We start from the raw sequence: 21463 nt of genomic DNA on the forward strand, positions 1-21463 counted from the left end.
ATGATAATTAACAAACAAAAATGTAATTAATGTAGAAACCCTTGATAAATGTGAAAACTGTAAAATTATTGATGCTTTTGATTTTATTGTTATTAGTTACATATCCTTATCAATTTCAAGAATATAATTTAACATATTAGATATTAATTATGAGAAATATTTAACTGTTAATTAATACTTATTAATGTATTCACTGTTAATGCATTTCCTTGATGATTAGCCAACTCTTAATTAATTGCTAATTAATGCTTATTATTGCAATAACTAATACATATATTAATATGAATTAACAGAAAAAGTGTTAGTACATGATAATACACAAATAAAACTGTAATTAATATATAATCCCTAATTAAAGTGAAAACTGTAAAATAATTATTCGATTTTTATTATAGTTTTGTTACATATGAACTGATATTAATAAGACATTTAATAACAATTAAAAACTACACATTAACATGTTAGTAATTGATTATGAGAAACATTTAACTATTATTTAAAATGTATTAATGCATTAAATGTTCACGTAAGTCATTATTGTTAAGTTGACTCTCAATTAATTGTTAATTAACCTTGATTATTATAATAACTAATGCATAAATTTTAATATGAATGAACAGAAACAGTGTCAGAAAAAGATAACACACAAATAAACTGTGATTAATGAACAAAACAGAAATAAATGTAAAATTAGACGTATTTATAAGAAAATAAAATCAATAAATAACATCTTATAATTACAGAGACATTGATTATGAGAAACATTTAACCGGTAATTAATACTTCTTAGTGTATTAATTGTTAATAAATGTCATTTATTATTAGTTAAGTCTTCATTACTGTTTAATGTTGTATTAATTAATATAATAGATCAGTTTATTAATAAAAACAGGTTCAACTGTGACTCCGTTTGAACTCATGTCGGATCAATTCTCAGGTTTTTCCTGGGTTTTTTTTTCCTGTTTTTTTCTAAAATTAAACGTGTCTGAGTTTGTTTTTCATGGTTTTTGCTTTTATTGGAGTTTTTTCTAGTTTTTTTTTGGAATAAAAATATGAACATTTATAAGATTCAGGTTTTTCTAAAAGTGTTTCCAAAAAAGAATCCAATTAAGACAAGGTTTGGATTTTAATGGTAATCAGCGACAGGGAAGAGAGATGAGGAAGAGGAGGAAGAGGAAGAGGAGAAAGAGGAGGAGGAAGAGGAGAAAGAGGAAGAGGAGAAACAGGAGAAAGAGGAGGAGGAAGAGGAGGAAGAAGAAGAGGAGAAAGAGGAGGAGAAAGAGGAAGAGGAAGAGGAGGAAGAAGAAGAGGAGAAAGAGGAAGAGGAGGAAGAGGAGGAGAAAGAGGAAGAGGAGAAACAGGAGAAAGAGGAGGAGGAAGAGGAGGAAGAAGAAGAGGAGAAAGAGGAGGAGAAAGAGGAAGAGGACGAAAAGGAGAAAGAGGAGGAGGAAGAAGAAGAGGAGAAAGAGGAGGAGAAAGAGGAAGAGGACGAAAAGGAGAAAGAGGAGGAGGAAGAAGAAGAGGAGAAAGAGGAAGAGGAGGAAGAGGAGAAACAGGAGAAAGAGGAGGAGGAAGAGGAGGAAGAGGAAGAGGAGGAGGAAGGGGAGTAGTATAGTAGTGAAGCCCAAATTTCCGCAGCTGAAGGCATATATATATATATATATATATATATATATATATATATATATATATATATATATATATATATGTATATGTATATATATATATATATATATATATATATATATATGGCGATGGCTCAGATGGTAGAGCAGGTCATCCAATAACCGAGGGGTTGGCGGTTGGAATCCCGCTCTGTCCATGTGCTGTGGCGTCCTTGGGCAAGACACTTCCCCCTCCTTGCCTCCAGTGCTGCTCCTCACACTGGTGTATGAATGTTCGTGGTGGGGAGGGGCCGTAGGCACAGATTGGCAGCCACGCTTCTGTCAGTCTGCCCCAGGACAGCTGTGGATCCAGATGTAGTTCAGCACCACCAGAGGGAGGATGTGAGAGCGAATGAATAATGGAGCCTCTGTACGCGCTTTGAGTATGTGTTCATAGCAAAGCTATATAAATCTAATCCATTATTATTATTACACATATACATATATATGCATATACATACACTTACACGTATGCATATATATATATATATATATATATATATATATATATATATATATATATATATATATATACACACACACACACACACACACACACACACACACACACACACACATATATATATATATATATGTATATGTGTGTGTGTGTGTATACACAGACTAAAACAGAAACACAGACACAACAATAGAAAGAAAAGGTAGAAACAATAGAAAAAGAAGCAGAAGCAGATCAGACACAGAGCTGGAACAGCTGCTGCTGAGGAGGGAAAAAGAAAACAATAAGAATTAAACCTGCAGAAATATTCAGCACAGGTGGATTTATGTTCAGAAGAAACAAGAGAAGAATGAAGACCAACAGAAAACAGTAAAATTAAAAAAAAAGAACATTTATAAGCATTAAAATAATATATATTAATAATAACAAAAATAAGAATTAGGACCAACAGGAAAGTGTAAAAAAAAACCCTACATTTATAAGTATTAAAATGATAAATAATAATAATTAAAAACAAGATTTAAGACCAAGAGGAAACTGTTAAAAAACAACATTTATAAGTATTAAGATAATAATAATAATAATAATAATAATAATAATAATAATAATAATAATAATAATAATAATAATGAACAAGATTTATGACCAACAGGAAACTGTTAAAATAAAAAAAGAGGGTTTATAACCTTTAAAATACAGTTAATATGAAAAAAAAAACATTGTTTATTTAATGAGATCAGAACAAACTCAGACTTAAATGAGTTGAATGAGTTCAGTTCAGTGAATAAATGAACAAAAATAAACACAATAAACAGGTTTTATTTTCTATATCAGTGTTTTCTATGTGTGAACTGTGTTTATTTTATTGTCATTTCTATGTATTTTTTTCTCCTCAGTTTTAATAATATGTGTAAATAATAATAATATAACATAATTCAATTCATTCTGAAATCAAATGTGTTTTGATAAAGAAAATAGTTTTTATTTAGGAATAAAATTAAATAAACAATGAACAATTTAAAAGAATTAATATGTTTTTTTAATTGTTATGAATCAGGTTAAATATAAAGTCGACATGTTGCAGAGAAATGATTAATAATAATAATAATAATAATAATAATAATAATAATAATAATAAAATGTTAAAGGTTTAATGTTTTATTTGTTGTTTTAGTTTCTGTGTTGTTGTTTTTTTGTAAATCTCCTGTTTTCGTGTCTTAAAGTCATGCTTCGTTTTTCATGATTGATCCTAATTGTGCAGATTTAATTTGTGATAGAACATTGTGTGTTTGGTGAATTAAAGCTGCACTCTCCTCCGCTGCTAACGCCACCACTGCCGTGTGCGTGTGCAGCTTTAATTCCTTGTGTGTGTGTGTGTGTGTGTGTGTGTGTGTGTGTGTGTGTGTGTATGGGGGGGGGTTCATTCATTGTATGAGCTGTGATGTTCAGGGTCTGTACGGACAGAGTGGAAGCCTCAGCAGGTTCATGTTTAAGCAGAAAATCCAACAAAGACCAGGTTCAGAGCCATTCACATGGAAAAGAAACAAACCCACCACGAAAAACACACACAAAAAAAAGAAACAAACCCACCACGAAAAACACGAAAAAAAAAAAGAAACAAACCCACCACGAAAAACACGAAAAAAAAAAAAGAAACAAACCCACCACGAAAAACACGAAAAAAAAAAAAGAAACAAACCCACCACGAAAAACATTTAAAAAAAAAGAAACAAACCCACCACGAAAAACACGAAAAAAAAAAGAAACAAACCCACCACGAAAAACACGAAAAAAAAAAGAAACAAACCCACCACGAAACACACGAATAAAAAGAACCGAACGTGTTAAAAAAAATACTGATAATTGTAATAAAACCTGAAATAAAAACTGAATTGAACAGAAAATACAAACACTGACATGAATGTGTTTAAATCTGATTATTCTTATAATGACACATGCATTTAATTATTTATTCATTTATTTGTTTTATTTGTGTGTAAATAATGCATCTGTTTGTTGTTTTTATTTTATTTCTAACAAAAGCTTTAATTTTAGATTTTTCCAGTTTTATATAATTTGATTCATTTAAATCGTCTGCAAATAAACAAATAAATCTGCATCAAAAACAATCAGATTTTATTAAATAACATGTAGTTTGATTTTTACACATGATGTTTAATGTAAAAGTTCATTTTGGAAATAAAATATATAATATAATCTATAGAAATATAAAAAAAAAAACATAAGAAAAGTATTGGATTTGAAGGAAACAGTACTAATTTAAAGCCTGAATCCACCTTATTTTTATTTAATCCAGTGGGTTTAGGATAATTTTCCCCAAATGGAACTAAATATTTAACACTTTTAATCATTAAATGATTAAATGTAAATAAAAAATAACAGGAAACGTCTTTATGATGCTGATAAAAGTTGGTTCAATTCGATGAAATCTGTTACTTTTTTTTTTTTCAAATTCAATATTTATGTGAATAAACAACTAAAAAAAAAAAAAACTGCATTCGATTGAATTCACTGTTGAAACTCAAACAAACAGGAAGTGGTTTTTAAATTTGAACGTGTGCCGCCATGTTTTTACAAGTCGACACTTTAACGAAGCATCGACCTCAGCTGGAAAACACCAGGGTGGGAGTGGGGGATTTTGTTTGTGTGTGTTTTTGTGTAATTTTGTTTGTGTGTGTTTTTGTGTGATTTTTTTGTGTGTTTCTGTATTTTTTGGTGTTTTTGTGTGTTTCTGTGTTGTGTGTGTGTGTGTTTTCCTGTATTTTTTGTGTTTATGTGCATTTTTTGTGTGTTTTGTGCATTCCTTGTATGTTTTTTTGTGTACTTATGTATGTTTTTGTGTACTTATGTATGTTTTTGTGTATTTATGTATGTTTTTGTGTGTTTTCCTGTATTTTTTTGTGTTTTCCTGTATATTTTGTGTATTTTCCTGTATTTTTAGTGTGTTTTCTTGTATTTTTTGTGTGTTTTCCTGCATTTTTTGTGTGTTGTCCTGTATATTTTGCGTATTTCCTGTATATTTTATGGGTTTTCCTGTATATTTCGTGTGTATTTCCTGTATATTTTGTGTATTTCCTGTATATTTTGTGTATTTTCCTGTATTTTAAGTGTGTTTTCCTGTATATTTTGTGTATTTTCCTGTATTTGAACTGTGTTTTCCTGTATATTTTCTGTATTTTCCAGTATATTTTGTGTGTTTTCCTGTATATTTTGTGTATTTTCCAGTATGTTCTGTGTGTTTCTGTGTGTTTTGTGTGTTTTCCAGTATATTTTGTGTTGCCGTTTGCGTGTTTCTCCTCTGATCGGAGTGTGCGTGTTTCGTTGGGTGCCTGTTTGTTCTGTTTTTCGTTGATATAATTCGTCTTTTTGTCTTAAACCCGCCTCTGGGTGTTTTTTTAATTGGCATATAGGGAGGCTTGTTTGTTTTTGTTGTCTGCTGTTTCTTAAATGTGTGTGTTCGTGTTCATGTGGCCCCCGGTGTCCCAACAAGCACCGCGGTAGGTGTTGTACCACCACACACAAACACACACTACACACACTACACAACACAGAACAACACACACACAGAACAGCACAAAATACACAAAGACAACAAACACAAGTACACAAAGACTCAGAGCACAACACACACACACACACACACACACACACACACACACACACACTCCTCTGGTCCTGTTTGCTCGTATGCAGCACCATCTGGTGGACAGAACCGGTATGAGAACCACAACAAATACACAGAAATATACTGCAAAACACACAGTACTTTTACTTACACAGTATTTTTGATTATTATAAAATACTTTTAATAATATGAAAGGGTAGTTTATTACTCTGTAGTAGTATTTTATTACTCTGTAGTAGTGACAAATGAGTATTTCAGTATTTTATTATTATACTTGATCATTTTACTATTTAATTTAGTAAATTACTGTTGCATTTTATTACTCTATAGTAGTATTTTACTACTACAAATGAGTATTTCAGTATTTTATTATTATACTTTGTCATTTTACTATTTAATTTAGTAAATTATAGTATTTTATTACTCTATAGTAGTATTTTATTACTCTGTAGTGGTATTTTATTACTCTATAATAGTATTTTACTACTACAAATGAGTATTTCAGTATTTTATTATTGCACATGATCATTTTACTATTTAATTTACTAAATTATTATAGTATTGTATTACTCTGCACCAGTGTCTTATTACTCTGTAGTAGTATTTTACTACTATAAATGAGTATTTCAGTATTCTACATGTAGTATTTTATTACTGTAAATTACTTTTATCAGTGTTTTCTTATTCTACATCAATATTTTACTGTTACAAATGAGTATTGTTTATTATTACATATGATCATCTTACTATTTTATTTAGTAAATTATAGTTTTGTTTTGTTTTGTTTTTACTCTATACTATTATTTCACTGTTACAAGTAGTATTTCAACATTCTACAAGTACTTTATACACAGATTTAATACTTTACTGTAGTACTATACCGGTATTTTACTATTCAAATGGGAGTATTTTTGTTTTCTACATGTAGTATTTTATTATTGTAAATGAGTTTTATTACCATTTTCTTATTCTACATCTACAGGGTGTCCCATAAGTCTCCATACATAGGAAAAATAAACGCTTCTTGACATAAACCATTTTTATTTATATAATATGCTCTATATGACTGCCATTTTGTCGGGAACACATTTCAATGCGTGTCCTCCACTGCTGAAGAACTATAAAGAAGAAATATAAAGAAATACATGTTAGAACCATATGTATTATGTCTCCTATGTATGGAGACTTATGGGACACCCTGTATGTTTTATTGTTTCAAGCAAGTATTTTACATGCAGATTTGATAATTTACTAATATAATGAATACTTGTTTAATGGAAGCTACTACTACTACTACTAATAATAATAATAACAATAATAATAATAATAATAATAATAATAATAATAATGATAATGATAATTGTATATTTATTCTAAATGACTATTTTCTATTGCATGAGCATATTTTATTTTTTCAGTATTTACATAGTATTTCTTGTAAATTTGTATTTGTTATCATTACTTTACATTTTTTTCTGCATTAGTTGATTTTGTTGTAAATGTGTTTCAATAATGAGGGTTTTTTTTAAATTCTTAACTAGTTTTGATTCATTTATTTTCAGTATATGTTTCATTTATATTATATTCAGTACATGTTCAGTATATGTTCTGTTATTTTCTATTAATCGTCTGTTGACGTTCTCTCGGTTCTGGTTCCAGGTTTTTTATCTGTTCTTTTGTTTGTTTTTTCACATTAGAACCATAAACAGAACACCAGTAGAAGAACCCAACCTCTAATGACCCACACCTGAAGGATGTCATTGAATGCATCTGCTGACACCAGGCTAGTGTTTTGGATCTGGTCCTGGATCTGGATCTGGTTCTGGTCCTGGATCTGGATCTGGTTCTGGATCTGGTCCTGGATCTGGATCTGGTCCTGGATCTGGTTCTGGATCTGGTCCCGATTACAGACATGGTCCAAACAACCTTTTTTCCTCCAGTAGATGAACAGATACTGACGTAGAAATAAGGATTTTATGATAATTCGCAGATTGGATTTATTGGTTTAAATCCATATTTTACTTATTATTTATGAAAAAATAACAAACAAAAGGTAAACAACGTATAAATGAAAAAACACATAAACAAAAAGTAAACAACATACAAACAAAAGGTAAACAATACAGAGGCAAAAGGTAAACAACATACAAACAAAAGGTAAACAACGCAGAAACAAAAGGTAAACAACATACAAACAAAAGGTAAACAACGCAGAAACAAAAGGTAAACAACATACAAAAAAAGGTAAACAACACATAAACAAAAGGTAAACAACACATAAACAAAAGGTAAACAACATACAAACAAAAGGTAAACAATGCAGAAAGAAAAGGTAAACAACGCAGAAACAAAAGGTAAACAACACATAAACAAAAGGTAAACAACGCATAAACAAAAGGTAAACAACATACAAACAAAAGGTAAACAACGCAGAAACAAAAGGTAAACAACATACAAACAAAAGGTAAATAATGCAGAAAACAAAAGGTAAATAATGCAGAAACAAAAGGTAAACAACGCAGAAACAAAAGGTAAACAACACATAAACAAAAGGTAAACAACAAGCAAACTAAAGGTAAACAATGCAGGAACAAAAGTTAAACATACAAACAAAAGGTAAACAACACATAAACAAACGGTAAACATACAAACAACAGGTAAACAACACATAAACAAAAGGTAAACAGTGTATAAACCTGAGGTAGGGGGCGTGTCCTGGTGTTAGTGGCTAATGCTAATGCTAACCCCGTCGTACAGTCGCTATAATCAGGTCTTAAAACATACTTTCAGAACTTATGAGGTTCTTCTGTAGTTTTTTCCACTTTTCTCCAACAAAAACTATAAATATCTTTAAACAATAAAACACAGACATCAACAACCACCTTATAAACATAAACCATCTTCAAATGGAACAAATCATGTGTAAATAGTTCCAGACTTCACTGATCTGATCTAAATCCAGAATCTGGGTCTGAGAGAAACCAGTACTAGGACCTCTCCTGGTTCTACCTGGGTTCACCTCCAGACCCACCGTGGGGCTAAAGCTGAAGAGGTTCTGGTTCTACCCGGGTTCACCTCCAGACCCACTGTGGGGCTATAGCTGAAGAGGTTCTGGTTCTACCCGGGTTCACCTCCAGACCCACCGTGGGGCTAAAGCTGAAGAGGTTCTGGTTCTACCCGGGTTCACCTCCAGACCCACTGTGGGGCTAAAGCTGAAGAGGTTCTGGTTCTACCCGGGTTCACCTCCAGACCCACCGTGGGGCTATAGCTGAAGAGGTTCTGGAAGGAGAACGAATGAAACTGAAACAAATGGAAAATGGACTGAAACGTCTGAACCAGGGTTTATGGATGATCGTATTTCCCAGGTGCATGTAAACGCATCAGACCCCACTATTAGAATTATCCGATTATTGATAGTAAAAAAAAAAAATTCAATATAGTGTGGACATCTTGACCAGAAAAAACCAATGGAGTAATGAGCCATGGTACGGAGGTAAATGTGTGCCATCAGTTATTGAAAAGTTGTATTTTGTAATTTGAATCTTTTATAGTTGAAAGTTTTTATAATTCAATACTCTCAAATACAATGTGTTTCAAATTTATATATATATATATATATATATATATATATAGATATAGATATAGATATAGATATAGATATCAATTTAGGATGGACATCTTGGAGTAACAAGCCACGGTATGGAGGTAAATCTGTGCCATTAAATATTGAAGTTATTATTCCCAAGAATTTATTTTTAATAGTTGTATTTCATAATTTGAATTTTTCATGGCTGAATCTTTTTTTGAAAAGTTGAATTTAATGTTTTTTACATATAGTTTCATAATCTGAATTCAATTATTAAAAAAAAAAAAAAAAAAACTTTCTATAATTCAATATTCTCAAATTCAATGCATTTTAAATTCAATGTAAAAAAAATTTCAGTGTAGCGCAGACATCTTGACCAGATAAAACCAATGGAGTAATAAGCAACTGTATGGAGGTAAATCTGTGCCATCATATATCGAACGGTTGCATTTCACAAAAAATTCAGTGAGCAGTTGTATTTCATATTTGTATTTTTTTTTTTTTTTTTTTTACATAGTTCAATTTAATAATGTGAGTTTAACCTTTAATGTGGTTTCCTTCATTTTCAATGTTTTATTGACGATAAAGATCCTGTTTGAAAACCCTGGGTTGAAAAAGCCACAAATCAAATGTATTATCATTATTATTATTATTATTATAAATGAATTCTTCGCTTAAACATGTTTTACTTGTGAGTAAAAGTCTTTCAGAGATATTCAATTATTTAATAACTGTATTTCAGAAATGTGGATATTTCTTTAAAGAACTTCATTTTGTGAAAACGTGTCATTCCTAAAACTTTTGACGACAAAACTCATTTAAATATTTGTAGTGATGGTGTTTCTCACGTTAATAAATATCAGATTTAATCCTTTATTAATTTTCCAGACTGCAAGAAAATGCAGATATTTACTAGTTTATAGAGAAAAAAAATGCAACGTCCTTTAATTTCATCATGTCATATTTGACAGAACGTACTTGAAACCATCACAATAATTAAGATTTATCAACTTTGAACTGTTTTAACTGAAAAAAAAAAATCTTAAACTGTTATTTCATTCATTTACAACCATTAAAACATATTTCATTCAGTACTAAAGGTTCTATTTTTACATATTTGTCCATTTTACTTTAGAAAACGCTGTAAAATTTCAGTGTAAAAGTGTTTTTGTTTTTTTTTTGTTTTAATTAGTTGATCATTATGTAACTAAACTGAATAAATACATTTCATTTGTTTTAGTTTTGTAAATACCTGTACATTTATTCAGACGTGGACGATCTCCTGGTCTCGTTTTGTCTCCAGACCTTCTGACCTCCGACCTAAAAACATCCTAAAAGAGAAAAACGGACAAACATGGAAACGACCTCTGAACGCTGGAAAAACAACACGACGAAGCTGGTTTTTAAAATAGATTTATTTAAACACGATCCAGAAAAATACGTGTTCAGAGCTCATGAGCACTTCAGGCGTCATAGGAAACATCAGCACTTGGACATTTGACAAAAAGAGACGCATCCAGGATGAGACTGAACCCGTCCACCTCAAACATTAAAAGCACAGGTTGAACCAGCAGCACTCAGAATTACGTGATGATCCTGAAGGCATCGTCACCCACTACACTGTGGGTCAGTGATTGTCGGTTACATTCAAAGGTTTACTTCAGAAAATGGTACAAATTCAGCGTAAAGCTTCACATGGTTTTACCCTGATGTTAAAAGTCAAGTTTAACCTCAGTTTAACATAAAATTAAACACTTTTATTTGATTAATTCGATGTAAAATTAAAGGGAATCTCATCTGATGAAATCAATTATTCTGTGATTTTACAAAAAAAACCATCAACTTTTATCCTCACATAATTTAACATAATTCAGTATTTAATAAAAAACAGGCCCCATTTGTCAAGTGTTTAATATTTTTTACAGTGAAATCTGATGATACTCTTTGTTAATATCTTGGCATTGAAGGTGTTTTAGCAAATCGGCTCCTTTTGAGCTAATATGCTAATAATACAGAAGTGGTTTAGTCTGATGTTCAAGTCAAGTTTAACCTCAGTTTAACGCAGAATTCACACATTTGCATTTTTCTAAATAGAATCTCATCTCATGAGATCGAATAATCTGTGATTTTACAAAAAAACGTCATTATCCATCCCGCAGCTCATCAGGGGAAAACAGGGAAATAACCAAATGTTTATGAATAGATTCATATTTTTCAGATTAAAGATTAAAGTCACATTAACAAGAAATAAATGTGAATATTCTCTAAAGTTAATTCAGACACATTTCGTCTGTTTCTCTGCACGTTTTCATTTCATCCTCATGAATTTAACAGAATAATCATCATTAAAAACACCCAGACTCTTATCTACAAATAACAATAATAATAATAATAATAATAATAATAATAATAATAATAATAATAATAATAATAAAAGACACAAAAACCACTGGAGCACAATTAGAAAACAAATATTTCAATAATTCACAGAGACGGCAACAGAAGCAACGATCAGTGAAAGAAGCCCGAAGACAACAATGAGGAACCAGGAGGAACCAGGAGGAACCAGAAGGAACCAGGAGGAACCAGGAGGAACCAGAAGGAACCAAGAGGAACCAGGAGGAACCAAGAGGAACCAAGAAGAACCAAGAGGAACCAGGAGGAACCAAGAGGAACCAAGAAGAACCAGAAGGAACCAGGAGGAACCAGAAGGAGCCAAGAGGAACCAGGAGGAGCCAAGAGGAACCAGAAGGAACCAAGAGGAATCAGGAGGAACCAAGAGGAACCAAGAGCAACCAGGAGGAACCAAGAGCAACAAAGAGGAACCAGAAGGAACCAAGAGGAACCAGGGGGAACCAGGAGGAACCATAAGGAACCAGGAGGAACCAGAAGGAACCAGAAGGAACCAAGAGGAACCAGGGGGAACCCTAAGGAACCAAGAGGAACCAAGAGGAACCAGGAGGAGCCAGGAGGAACCAAGAGGAACCAGGAGGAACCAAGATACACCAGGAGGAACCAGAAGGAACCAGGAGGAACCAAGAGGAACCAGGAGGAACCAGAAGGAACTAGAAGGAACCAAGAGTAACCAGGAGGAACCAGAAGGAACCAAGAGGAACCAAGAAGAACCAGGAGGAAACATAAGCAACCAAGAGGAACCAGGAGGAATCATAAGGAACCAGGAGGAACCATTAGGAACCTGGAGGAACCAGGAGGAACCAGCAGGAACCAGCCCTTATTGTCAGCTCTAAGCCCAGAACCAGCCCACATACACACTGTCCACACTCTGAGGTCAAAGGGTCAAAGGTCAACCACAGTTATCGTTAATCAATACATGAATCATGTAGAAAAATGTGCGAATAAAACAAAGTTTGTGTTTTTCTGTCATCGAGTCTTTAAATAGAACATGCGAACTGTTTACGATCACTTACAAATCGCTTTGGATAAATTTAACATAATTCAATTTTTAATGAAAAAAAAAGCCTCGTTTATGGAGTATTTTATATTTTTGACAGTGAAATCGGAGGTTACATCTTTTATACGTACGAGATGAATGCGTGTTTGCGAAACCGCACATTTTTAACGTCTTAAAAAGCCACGTTTACATTTGTAACATGTTTGGAAGAAAATGTTGTTCATTCAGAACGTACGAAGGTTTGGATTCATGGACATATGACTATGAACTGATCTGAAGGTGGACTGTAGAATTAGCAAGTTAGCTGTTAGCTGTACGCTGCTAATGATTTCAAATGATTCAGAATGTTAGCTTAGCATTTCTAAGCTAATGGGGCAGAAAAGATGAACTGAAGAAGTCGAAGGTGAACTTTCAGATGTTTTCAAAGAACATTATTCAGTAGAATTTTACAGATACATGCAAATATAAATAAATCGATTAACTGTTACTCATGTAAAAGTACCTTAAGACAAACGTAAAAAGTGAAAAAGTGCCTCATGTTTTCAGCGTCTGTTTCTGTTCCAATGTTTTTGATGTTGGTTTTCTAAAACTCATTAAATATATGACACTTCTTCTCTGTTTCTTGTCTTTTAAACCTGCGATCAGTGATGTTCTTCATCACCTCCAACATGTGGATGTTAGCTAACACCAGTTCTACGCTAATGGAATCTAATGTCGAGGCTACAGCTGATGTTTTTGGACAGATTTGTGTTGAATCATGTTCAGTTTCATGGACGTAGGAAACAGAGACAGTTGTTAGCTTAGAAACACTTTTAGCTAATGTTGACTGATGCTAATGCTAACTAGCTGCTAGCATAAAACAGACCCTGAAGGTGCACAGTTCTGACATAGTGTAACCTAAAAAAAATCAAACAGGTTAGTTAAACCGTTATCAGAACAGACTTAGAACAGAGTTGGAACAGTTAGAACAAAGTTAGGACAGTTAGAACAATTAGAACAGAGTTAGAACAGAGTTAAACTGGTGTTAGAACAGAGTTAGAACAGTTAGAACAGAGTTAAACCGGTGTTAGAACAGAGTTAGAACAGTTAGAACAAAGTTAAACTGGTGTTAGAACCGTGTTAGAACAGTTAGAACAGAGTTCAACCGATGTTAGAACAGAGTTTGGACAGAACAGAGTTAGAACAGAGTTCAACTGGTGATAGAACAGAGTTTGGACAGTTAGAACAGAGTCAAACTGGTGTTAGAACAGTTAGGACAGTTAGAACAGTTAGAGTTCAGACAGAACAGAGTTAGAACACAGTTAAGACAGAGTTAAACCGGTGTTAGAACAGAGTTCGGACAGTTAGAACAGAGTTAGAACAGAGTTAAACCGGTGTTAGAACAGAGTTTGAAAGGTTAGAACAGAGTTAGGACAGTTAGAACAGAGTCAGAACTGAGTTAGGACAGAGTTAAACCGGTGTTAGAACAGAGTTTGAACAATTAGAACAGAGTTAGGACAGTTAGAACAGAGTTAGAACAGAGTTCAACCGGTGTTAGAACAGAGTTAGGACAGTTAGAACAGAGTCAAACCAGTGTTTTGAACAGTTAGGACAGAACAGAGTTAGAACAGAGCCCAACCGGTGTTAGAACAGTTAGGACAGAACAGAGTTAGAACAGTTAGAGTTTGGACAGTTACAACAGAGTTAGAACCGAGTTAGGACAGAGTTAAACTGCTCTTAGAACAGAGTTAGGACAGTTAGAACAGAGTTAGAAAAGAATTAAACTGGTGTTAGAAGAGAGTTAGGACAGGTAGAACAGAGTCAAACCAGTGTTAGAACAGAGTTAGAACAGAGTTAAACCGGTATTAGAACAGAGTTCGGACAGAGTCAGAACAGATTTAGGACAGCGTTCGGACAGAGTTCGGACAGTGTGCATGTGGTTCCAGGTAGACTTAATGCTCAGAACCATCCTTTACGGTTCTCAGACTAATCCTAAACCTGCTGCTGAACTCAAGGCCTCACATGTTACGCTGAATTACATTTTCATTAATACAATTGTATGTTTTCTCCCATTTTTCATTGTTTTCTCATTAAAGAAAAGTGTGGATAACAGTTTTTAGGAGAAAGGTGAGGACGTTCAGCTGTGAGAACACCAGGAGAACGTGTTACCGTCGGTTTAATGGGTTAAATATTTGACAAAAGTCACAGATCTGTCAAAGTCTGTGGTTGAACTGTGGATCAAACATCCAAGAGAAACTGTAAAAACTGAGGAACCAGAGGAACCTGAAAGGAACTGACCAGAGGAACATGAACTGAACTGACCAGAGGAAACTGAACGGAACTGACCAAAGGAACCTGAACAGAACTGACCAGAGGAACATGAACTGAACTGACCAGAGGAAACTGAACGGAACTGACCAAAGGAACCTGAACAGAACTGACCAGAGGAACATGAACTGAACTGACCAGAGGAACCTGAATGGAACTGACCAGAGGAACCTGAACGGAACTGACCAGAGGAACATGAACTGAACTGACCAGAGGAACCTAAACGGAACTGATCAGAGGAACATGAATGGAACTGACCAGAGGAACATGAATGGAACTGACCAGAGGAACATGAAGGGAACTGACCAGAGGAACAAGAACGGAACTGACCAGAGGAACATGAACTGAACTGACCAGAGGAACATGAACTGAACCGACCAGAGGAACATGAACTGAACTGACCAGAGGAACATGAATGGAACTGACCAGATTATTATTATTATTATTATTATTATTATTATTATTATTATTATTATTATTATTTCAGATTCTGGATATGGTTTTCTGGAATCAAACCCTGACCTTTGACACCAGAGTGTTAACGAACCTTTGACACCAGAGTGTTAACGGACCTTTGACACCAGAGGGTTAACAGACCTTTGACACCAGAGGGTTAACAGACCTTTGACACCAGAAAGTTAACGGACCTTTGACACCAGAGTGTTAACGGACCTTTGACACCAGAGGGTTAACAGACCTTTGACACCAGAGGGTTAACAGACCTTTGACACCAGAGGGTTAACAGACTTTTGACACCAGAAAGTTAACGGACCTTTGACACCAGAAAGTTAACGGACCTTTGACACCAGAGTGTTAACGGATCTTTGACACCAGAGTGTTAACGGACCTTTGACACCAGAGTGTTAACGGACCTTTGACACCAGAGTGTTAACGGACCTTTGACACCAGAGGGTTAACGGACCTTTGACACCAGAGTGTTAACGGATCTTTGACACCAGAGTGTTAACGGACCTTTGACACCAGAGGGTTAACGGACCTTTGACACCAGAGTGTTAACGGACCTTTGACACCAGAGGGTTAACGGACCTTTGACACCAGAGTGTTAACGGACCTTTGTTTGCCCAACAGTAACTTTAATATTTGGATGAAACACAAATATGTGTCTGATTCTGATTCAACTCATTTTAGCAACAATAAAAAAAAGCATAAACTTCATCAGAAAAGTATGACTGTGTTTTCGGGCCACATCCGAAAAAAACAAAACAAAAAAAAAACACAGTCACTACAAGAATAAAGTTGTAAAATATCCAGATAAAACCTGTAATTTCATGAGAATAAAGTCAAAAACAAAAAGAGTCAGAATTTTACAAGAATAACGTCATAATTTAAAAACAGGTGTATAAATATTCTAATTTCCAGAATTCAGTCGTACCCACTGGTCTGATAATGGAGAACTGGAACATTCTGGGAGGTTCTACTTTCACTTGGGGTTTTTGCACAAAGGAAGAATACTGAGACTATTAGCCCCGCCCACCAAATACTGAGACTATTAGACCTGCCCACCAAATACTGAGACTATTAGACCTGCCCACCAAATACTGAGACTATTAGACCCGCCCACCACCAACACATTAGCAATAGTCAAAGGACTTTGAAGACAGTTCGCACACCTTCGGGTTTGTTTCGTCATAAGAACCAAACAGATTTGGAACAAATTAAAGGATTACAATTTCTGAATTACACCTTTTTAATCTCACTTTTGCAAATTTATTCTCAAAATATTACGACTTTAATCTGATAAAAGTACATTATTTTCGTTAAATTATGAGTTTAAAAACTACGACTTTATTCTTGTAGTGACAGGTGTTTTTATTTTTCAGATGTGGCCTAATACGCTGTCGTAGAAAAGGCTTAAAATCCATTGTTATAACTAAGTGATAAAAGCGTTTTAAATATTAATGAATGGCTTTTTTTTCTGTGTTCTGACTGAAATCCTCAGTGCATTCGAGGTATTTATGAAAACCACGTCTACATGTTTGTTTATTATAGATTCTATTATGGAAGTAAATCTGTGCCAGTAGATACTGAATAGTTGTATCTCGCAAGAATTAAAAAAAAAAAATTATATTTTGTAAATTGAATTTTTTATAGTTGAATTTTTTTTTAATAGCTGCCTTTGAATTATTTTTACACACAGTTTCATAATCTGAATTCAATTATTTAAAAAAATAAAGTTTTTTAATTCAATAATATCTTAACCAAATGAAACCAAAGGAAAATCGCAGGCGTGTCACACGATTGACACATATATGCGCTGCTACCTGAGCGTCACATGATCGTTACTTCTTTGGTTAAGTCTGGTCAAGATGTCTGCGCTATATTGGATTTTTTTATATTGAATTTGAAACGCATTGTATTTGAGAATATTGGATAATATACTCTTTTTCTCAAATAATTGAACTCAGATTCTGAAAGTATGTGTAAAAAATTTTTAAATTCAGCTATTAAAAAAAAATTTAACTATAAAAAAATTCAATTCAATTGACAATTGTTTCAATCGACAATTCAACTGCTCAAAAAAATTCTTGCATAATACAACTACTCAGTACGTGATGGCACAGATTTACTTCCATATGTTTATTTTTTGATGATTGTCTGTGAAGCAGCGACGCCTTTCATTCATTATCCGTTCAAATGACTCAGTATTTCACAAACACTACTTTTATTTATTCCACATCGAACATCTGACATGTTTCTACAACAGGATTAAATCTATGTATATACCGACGCAGGTCGATGAAGTTTTTCAATTAAAAAAAAACTTAAACGCATGAAAAGATACGATATAAACATCCCCATATATGGATGCACAGGACATTTATTCTCATTATTTTAAAATGTCGGAATTTTTGATGAGTTTGATGAAATTGATCAAAATAAGTCTGTTCATTAAAAACATATAATACTGTTATTATATATAATTATATGTAACAACTGTTGGAAATGTGTGAAATAAATAAATGTCGACTAATCTTCAGTTTTGTTCATGAGATGCTGAGTCATAGATGGGGTTTTTTCATGTATTTGAACTGGTTCCGTCCAAAGGCTCAGGTTTACGTTCATGATAATCTCAAACTCTGCTACTTGAACATGAATAAAAGCTCACATTTCACCCTTCTGTCGTATTTGTGTGTTTTGGTTTTTTTTCATGTTTTTGTGCTTTCGTTCAGTTTCCTCGTCCTCAAAGGTCGCTGACTTTCTCGCTGAGCGTCTCCAGCTCCTCCTCCGTCTCCGGGTAACGCTCCGCCCCCTGGCCACCGTTGCCGCGGGGCCCGTTGTTACCGTGGTGCCCGGGGTAGTCGAGGCCGCTGAGCTGGGCGTGGTGATGCCAGCGCAGGTCGTCACTCTCATGGGTGATGTAGCGCTCGTTCATCCGACTCTCCAGGTTCCGCAGGTCCAACCACATCTGGTAGTCCTGGAGTAGAAAACAAACGCACCCTGGTAAAGAGGAAACAACAGCACCCTGGTACAGAGAAAACAAACGCACCCCTGTCCAACCACATCTGGTAGTCCTGGAGTGGAAAACAAACGTACCCCGGTACAGAGGAAACAAACGCACCCTAGTACAGGTAAAACAAACGCACCCCGGTACAGAGGAAACAAACGCACCCTAGTGCAGGTAAAACAAACGCACCCCGGTACAGAGGAAACAAACGCACCCTAGTACAGGTAAAACAAACGCACCCCGGTACAGAGGAAACAAACGCACCCTAGTACAGGTAAAACAAACGCACCCCGGTACAGAGGAAACAAACACACCCTAGTACAGGTAAAACAAACGCACCCCGGTACAGAGACAACACACGCACCCCGGTACAGGTAAAACAAATGCACCCCTGTCCAACCCCATCTGGTAGTCCTGGAGTGGAAAACAAATGCACCCTGGTACAGAGGAAACCAACGTACCCTGGTACAGGCAAAACAAATGCACCCCAATATAGAAAAAACAAACGCACCCCGGTACAGAGGAAACAAACGCACCCCTGTACAAGTAAAACAAAAGCACCCCTGTCAAACCGCATCTGGTAGTCCTGGAGTGGAAAACAAATGCACCCTGGTACAGGTAGAACAAATGTGTATTTTTTGTCTGTGTTCACCTGTAAATGTGTGTGTTTTGGGGGGGTTCACCTGTAAATGTGTGTGTTTTGGGGGGGTTCACCTGTAAATGTGTGTTTTGGGGGGGTTCACCTGTAAATGTGTGTTTTGGGGGGGTTCACCTGTAAATGTGTGTTTTGGGGGGGGTTCACCTGTAAATGTGTGTTTTGGGGGGGTTCACCTGTAAACGTGTGTGTTTTGGGGGGGTTCACCTGTAAATGTGTGTTTTGGGGGGGTTCACCTGTAAACTTGTGTGTTTTGGGGGGGTTCACCTGTAAACTTGTGTGTTTTGGGGGGGTTCACCTGTAACCAGGGGTGACTGAGGGTCTTGTCGACACTGAACCTCTTCCTCATCTTCACCTGCAGCAGGTTGTTGATCAGGTCGATGGCTGAAAACAGAACAAACCAGGGAGAATGATGAGCTGGAGAATGTGAGGAGGGGGTTTGGGGGTGGGGTGGGGGGGTTCGGCCACCCTGTGGTGAGGGGCCGGTCGGGGCTAATGAGCAAAGCTAACATGATGTTAACATTTCTTCAGGGGTCACTGGTCTGAACAGCTCCGGGCCCCCGGGCCCCTCAGCATTATGCACATGAATGGACCACCACATGAATAGACCCCCCCCCCCCCCCAGGTCTGTCCAAATGGGTCTTTCTGAGAAGTGTCGACCCTCTGCTCCTCCAGGATTCCTCTGTTTCCTCAGATATTTGCCCTTCAGACTCATTCCTCTCATTCAGGGGGGTGGGGTGGGCTGTTTGGTGGGGGAGTCAGGGAAGGGGGGGGGGGTGTCACATGATTTCTGCCTTTGTTTTAAACTGTGGAGCTGAAGGACGTAATGCCTATCGGTGAAGATATTGACAATACACACAATATGTACAATGTACAATATACACAAAAATACACAACAAACAGGATTATTGTGATGATTCCTGTTAATGTTCAGAGGTAAACGTTCAGTCCAGAGTGGTAGACAAAACTGAGTTACCACACTTCCATAGACTCCCACTGTAAAAAAAAAATGGCAGACGAAACATGGACCTCCTTCCAGGTTCTGGAGGCGGGGCCAGTAGTTCCAAACATTGAGTATGGCACCGTCGCTGATCTATCAACTCCAGCTCTAAGTTGATCAGATATGGTCATCTTTCCCCTGGTCCAGTGTATTTCCTGTATTAGTGACATTTCTGTTGTAAATTCTGTTTTGTTTGGTCTGTGTTAGCAGTTCGTATACATTTATATCTTATATAACTGTTCTGTTGGATTTTCAGCTGTAGTCCTATAGTTGGATAGTTGGACTGGTGCAGCTGTTCACATGGAACCACTAGAACTACAATGATGGAGGTTCGAAGGGAAGGTACCGTTACTCCAGATGTAGTTCGAATACAGTCGAATACAAAAAGAGTCATAATTTTATGAGAATGAAGTAATACTATGGGAATAATGTCGTCATATTTAGAGAATAAAGCCATAAAATTACGAGAATAATGTCGTAGTTTAAAAACAAGCAGGAAAAATATCATAATTTACAGAATAAAGTCGTACCCACTTGTTGCAAAATGTAGAACTTGGAACATTCTGTGAGGTTCTACTTTCATTTGGGGTTTACGCACAAAGGCCAAATACTGAGCCTATTAGCTCCACCCACCATCAACACGTAAGCATTAGTCAAAAGACTTTGAAGACAGTTTGCGAACGTCTGGGTTTGTTTTGTCGTATAAACCAAAACCATTTTGGAGGAACTGACGGTTGTCTTTACATTCAACCTTTTCTAAGTGACTTTTCACTATTTATTAGTATGACAGCGTATTAGGCCACATCGGAAAACTAAAAACACCTATGAGAAAAAAAGTCATATTTCAAGAATAAAGTTGCAATTTGAAAAAACTCATAATTGAATGAAAATAATGGCATACTTTTATGACATGAATGTCATGATATTTTGAAAATAAATTCGCAATTGTGCGATAAACTGTCAGAATTTAGAAATGTAGAAACCCTCACTGTATAACTCTCTGGTGTAACGAGCGATAGCGCTACAGTTAACACACGTCTGGGTTTGATTGGTCGTAAAAACTGAACAGATTTGGAGGAACTGACTGGAAGTGTTCGACTGTAGAGCTATCGCTGGTTACACGTTATTACACAAATATTACAAGCCCCGCCCACCAAATACTGAGCCTATTAGCCCCGCCCACCATCAACACATTAGCATTAGTCGAAGGACTTTGAAGACAGTTCACACACGTTTGGGTTTGTTTCGTCGTAAGAACTGAATGGGC

The 21463-nt window shown here is 35.3% G+C and overlaps 1 protein-coding gene across 1 annotated transcript in view; it reads right to left on the minus strand.

The window, feature by feature from the left end:
• Positions 1-18277: 18277 nt before the first annotated feature.
• prkd1 (protein kinase D1) overlaps positions 18278-21463 on the minus strand; it is a 51967-nt gene continuing 48781 nt past the window's right edge. The window contains exons 20-21 of the mRNA XM_030125909.1: positions 19495-19580; positions 18278-18511 (exon numbers count right to left, since the gene is read on the minus strand). Coding sequence (XP_029981769.1) covers positions 18278-18511; positions 19495-19580 — 320 coding nt within the window. The remainder of the gene's footprint in view (positions 18512-19494; positions 19581-21463) is intronic.

This window comes from Sphaeramia orbicularis, chromosome 22 (genome assembly GCF_902148855.1).
Source record: "Sphaeramia orbicularis chromosome 22, fSphaOr1.1, whole genome shotgun sequence".
Classification (NCBI taxonomy): Eukaryota; Metazoa; Chordata; class Actinopteri; order Kurtiformes; family Apogonidae; genus Sphaeramia; species Sphaeramia orbicularis.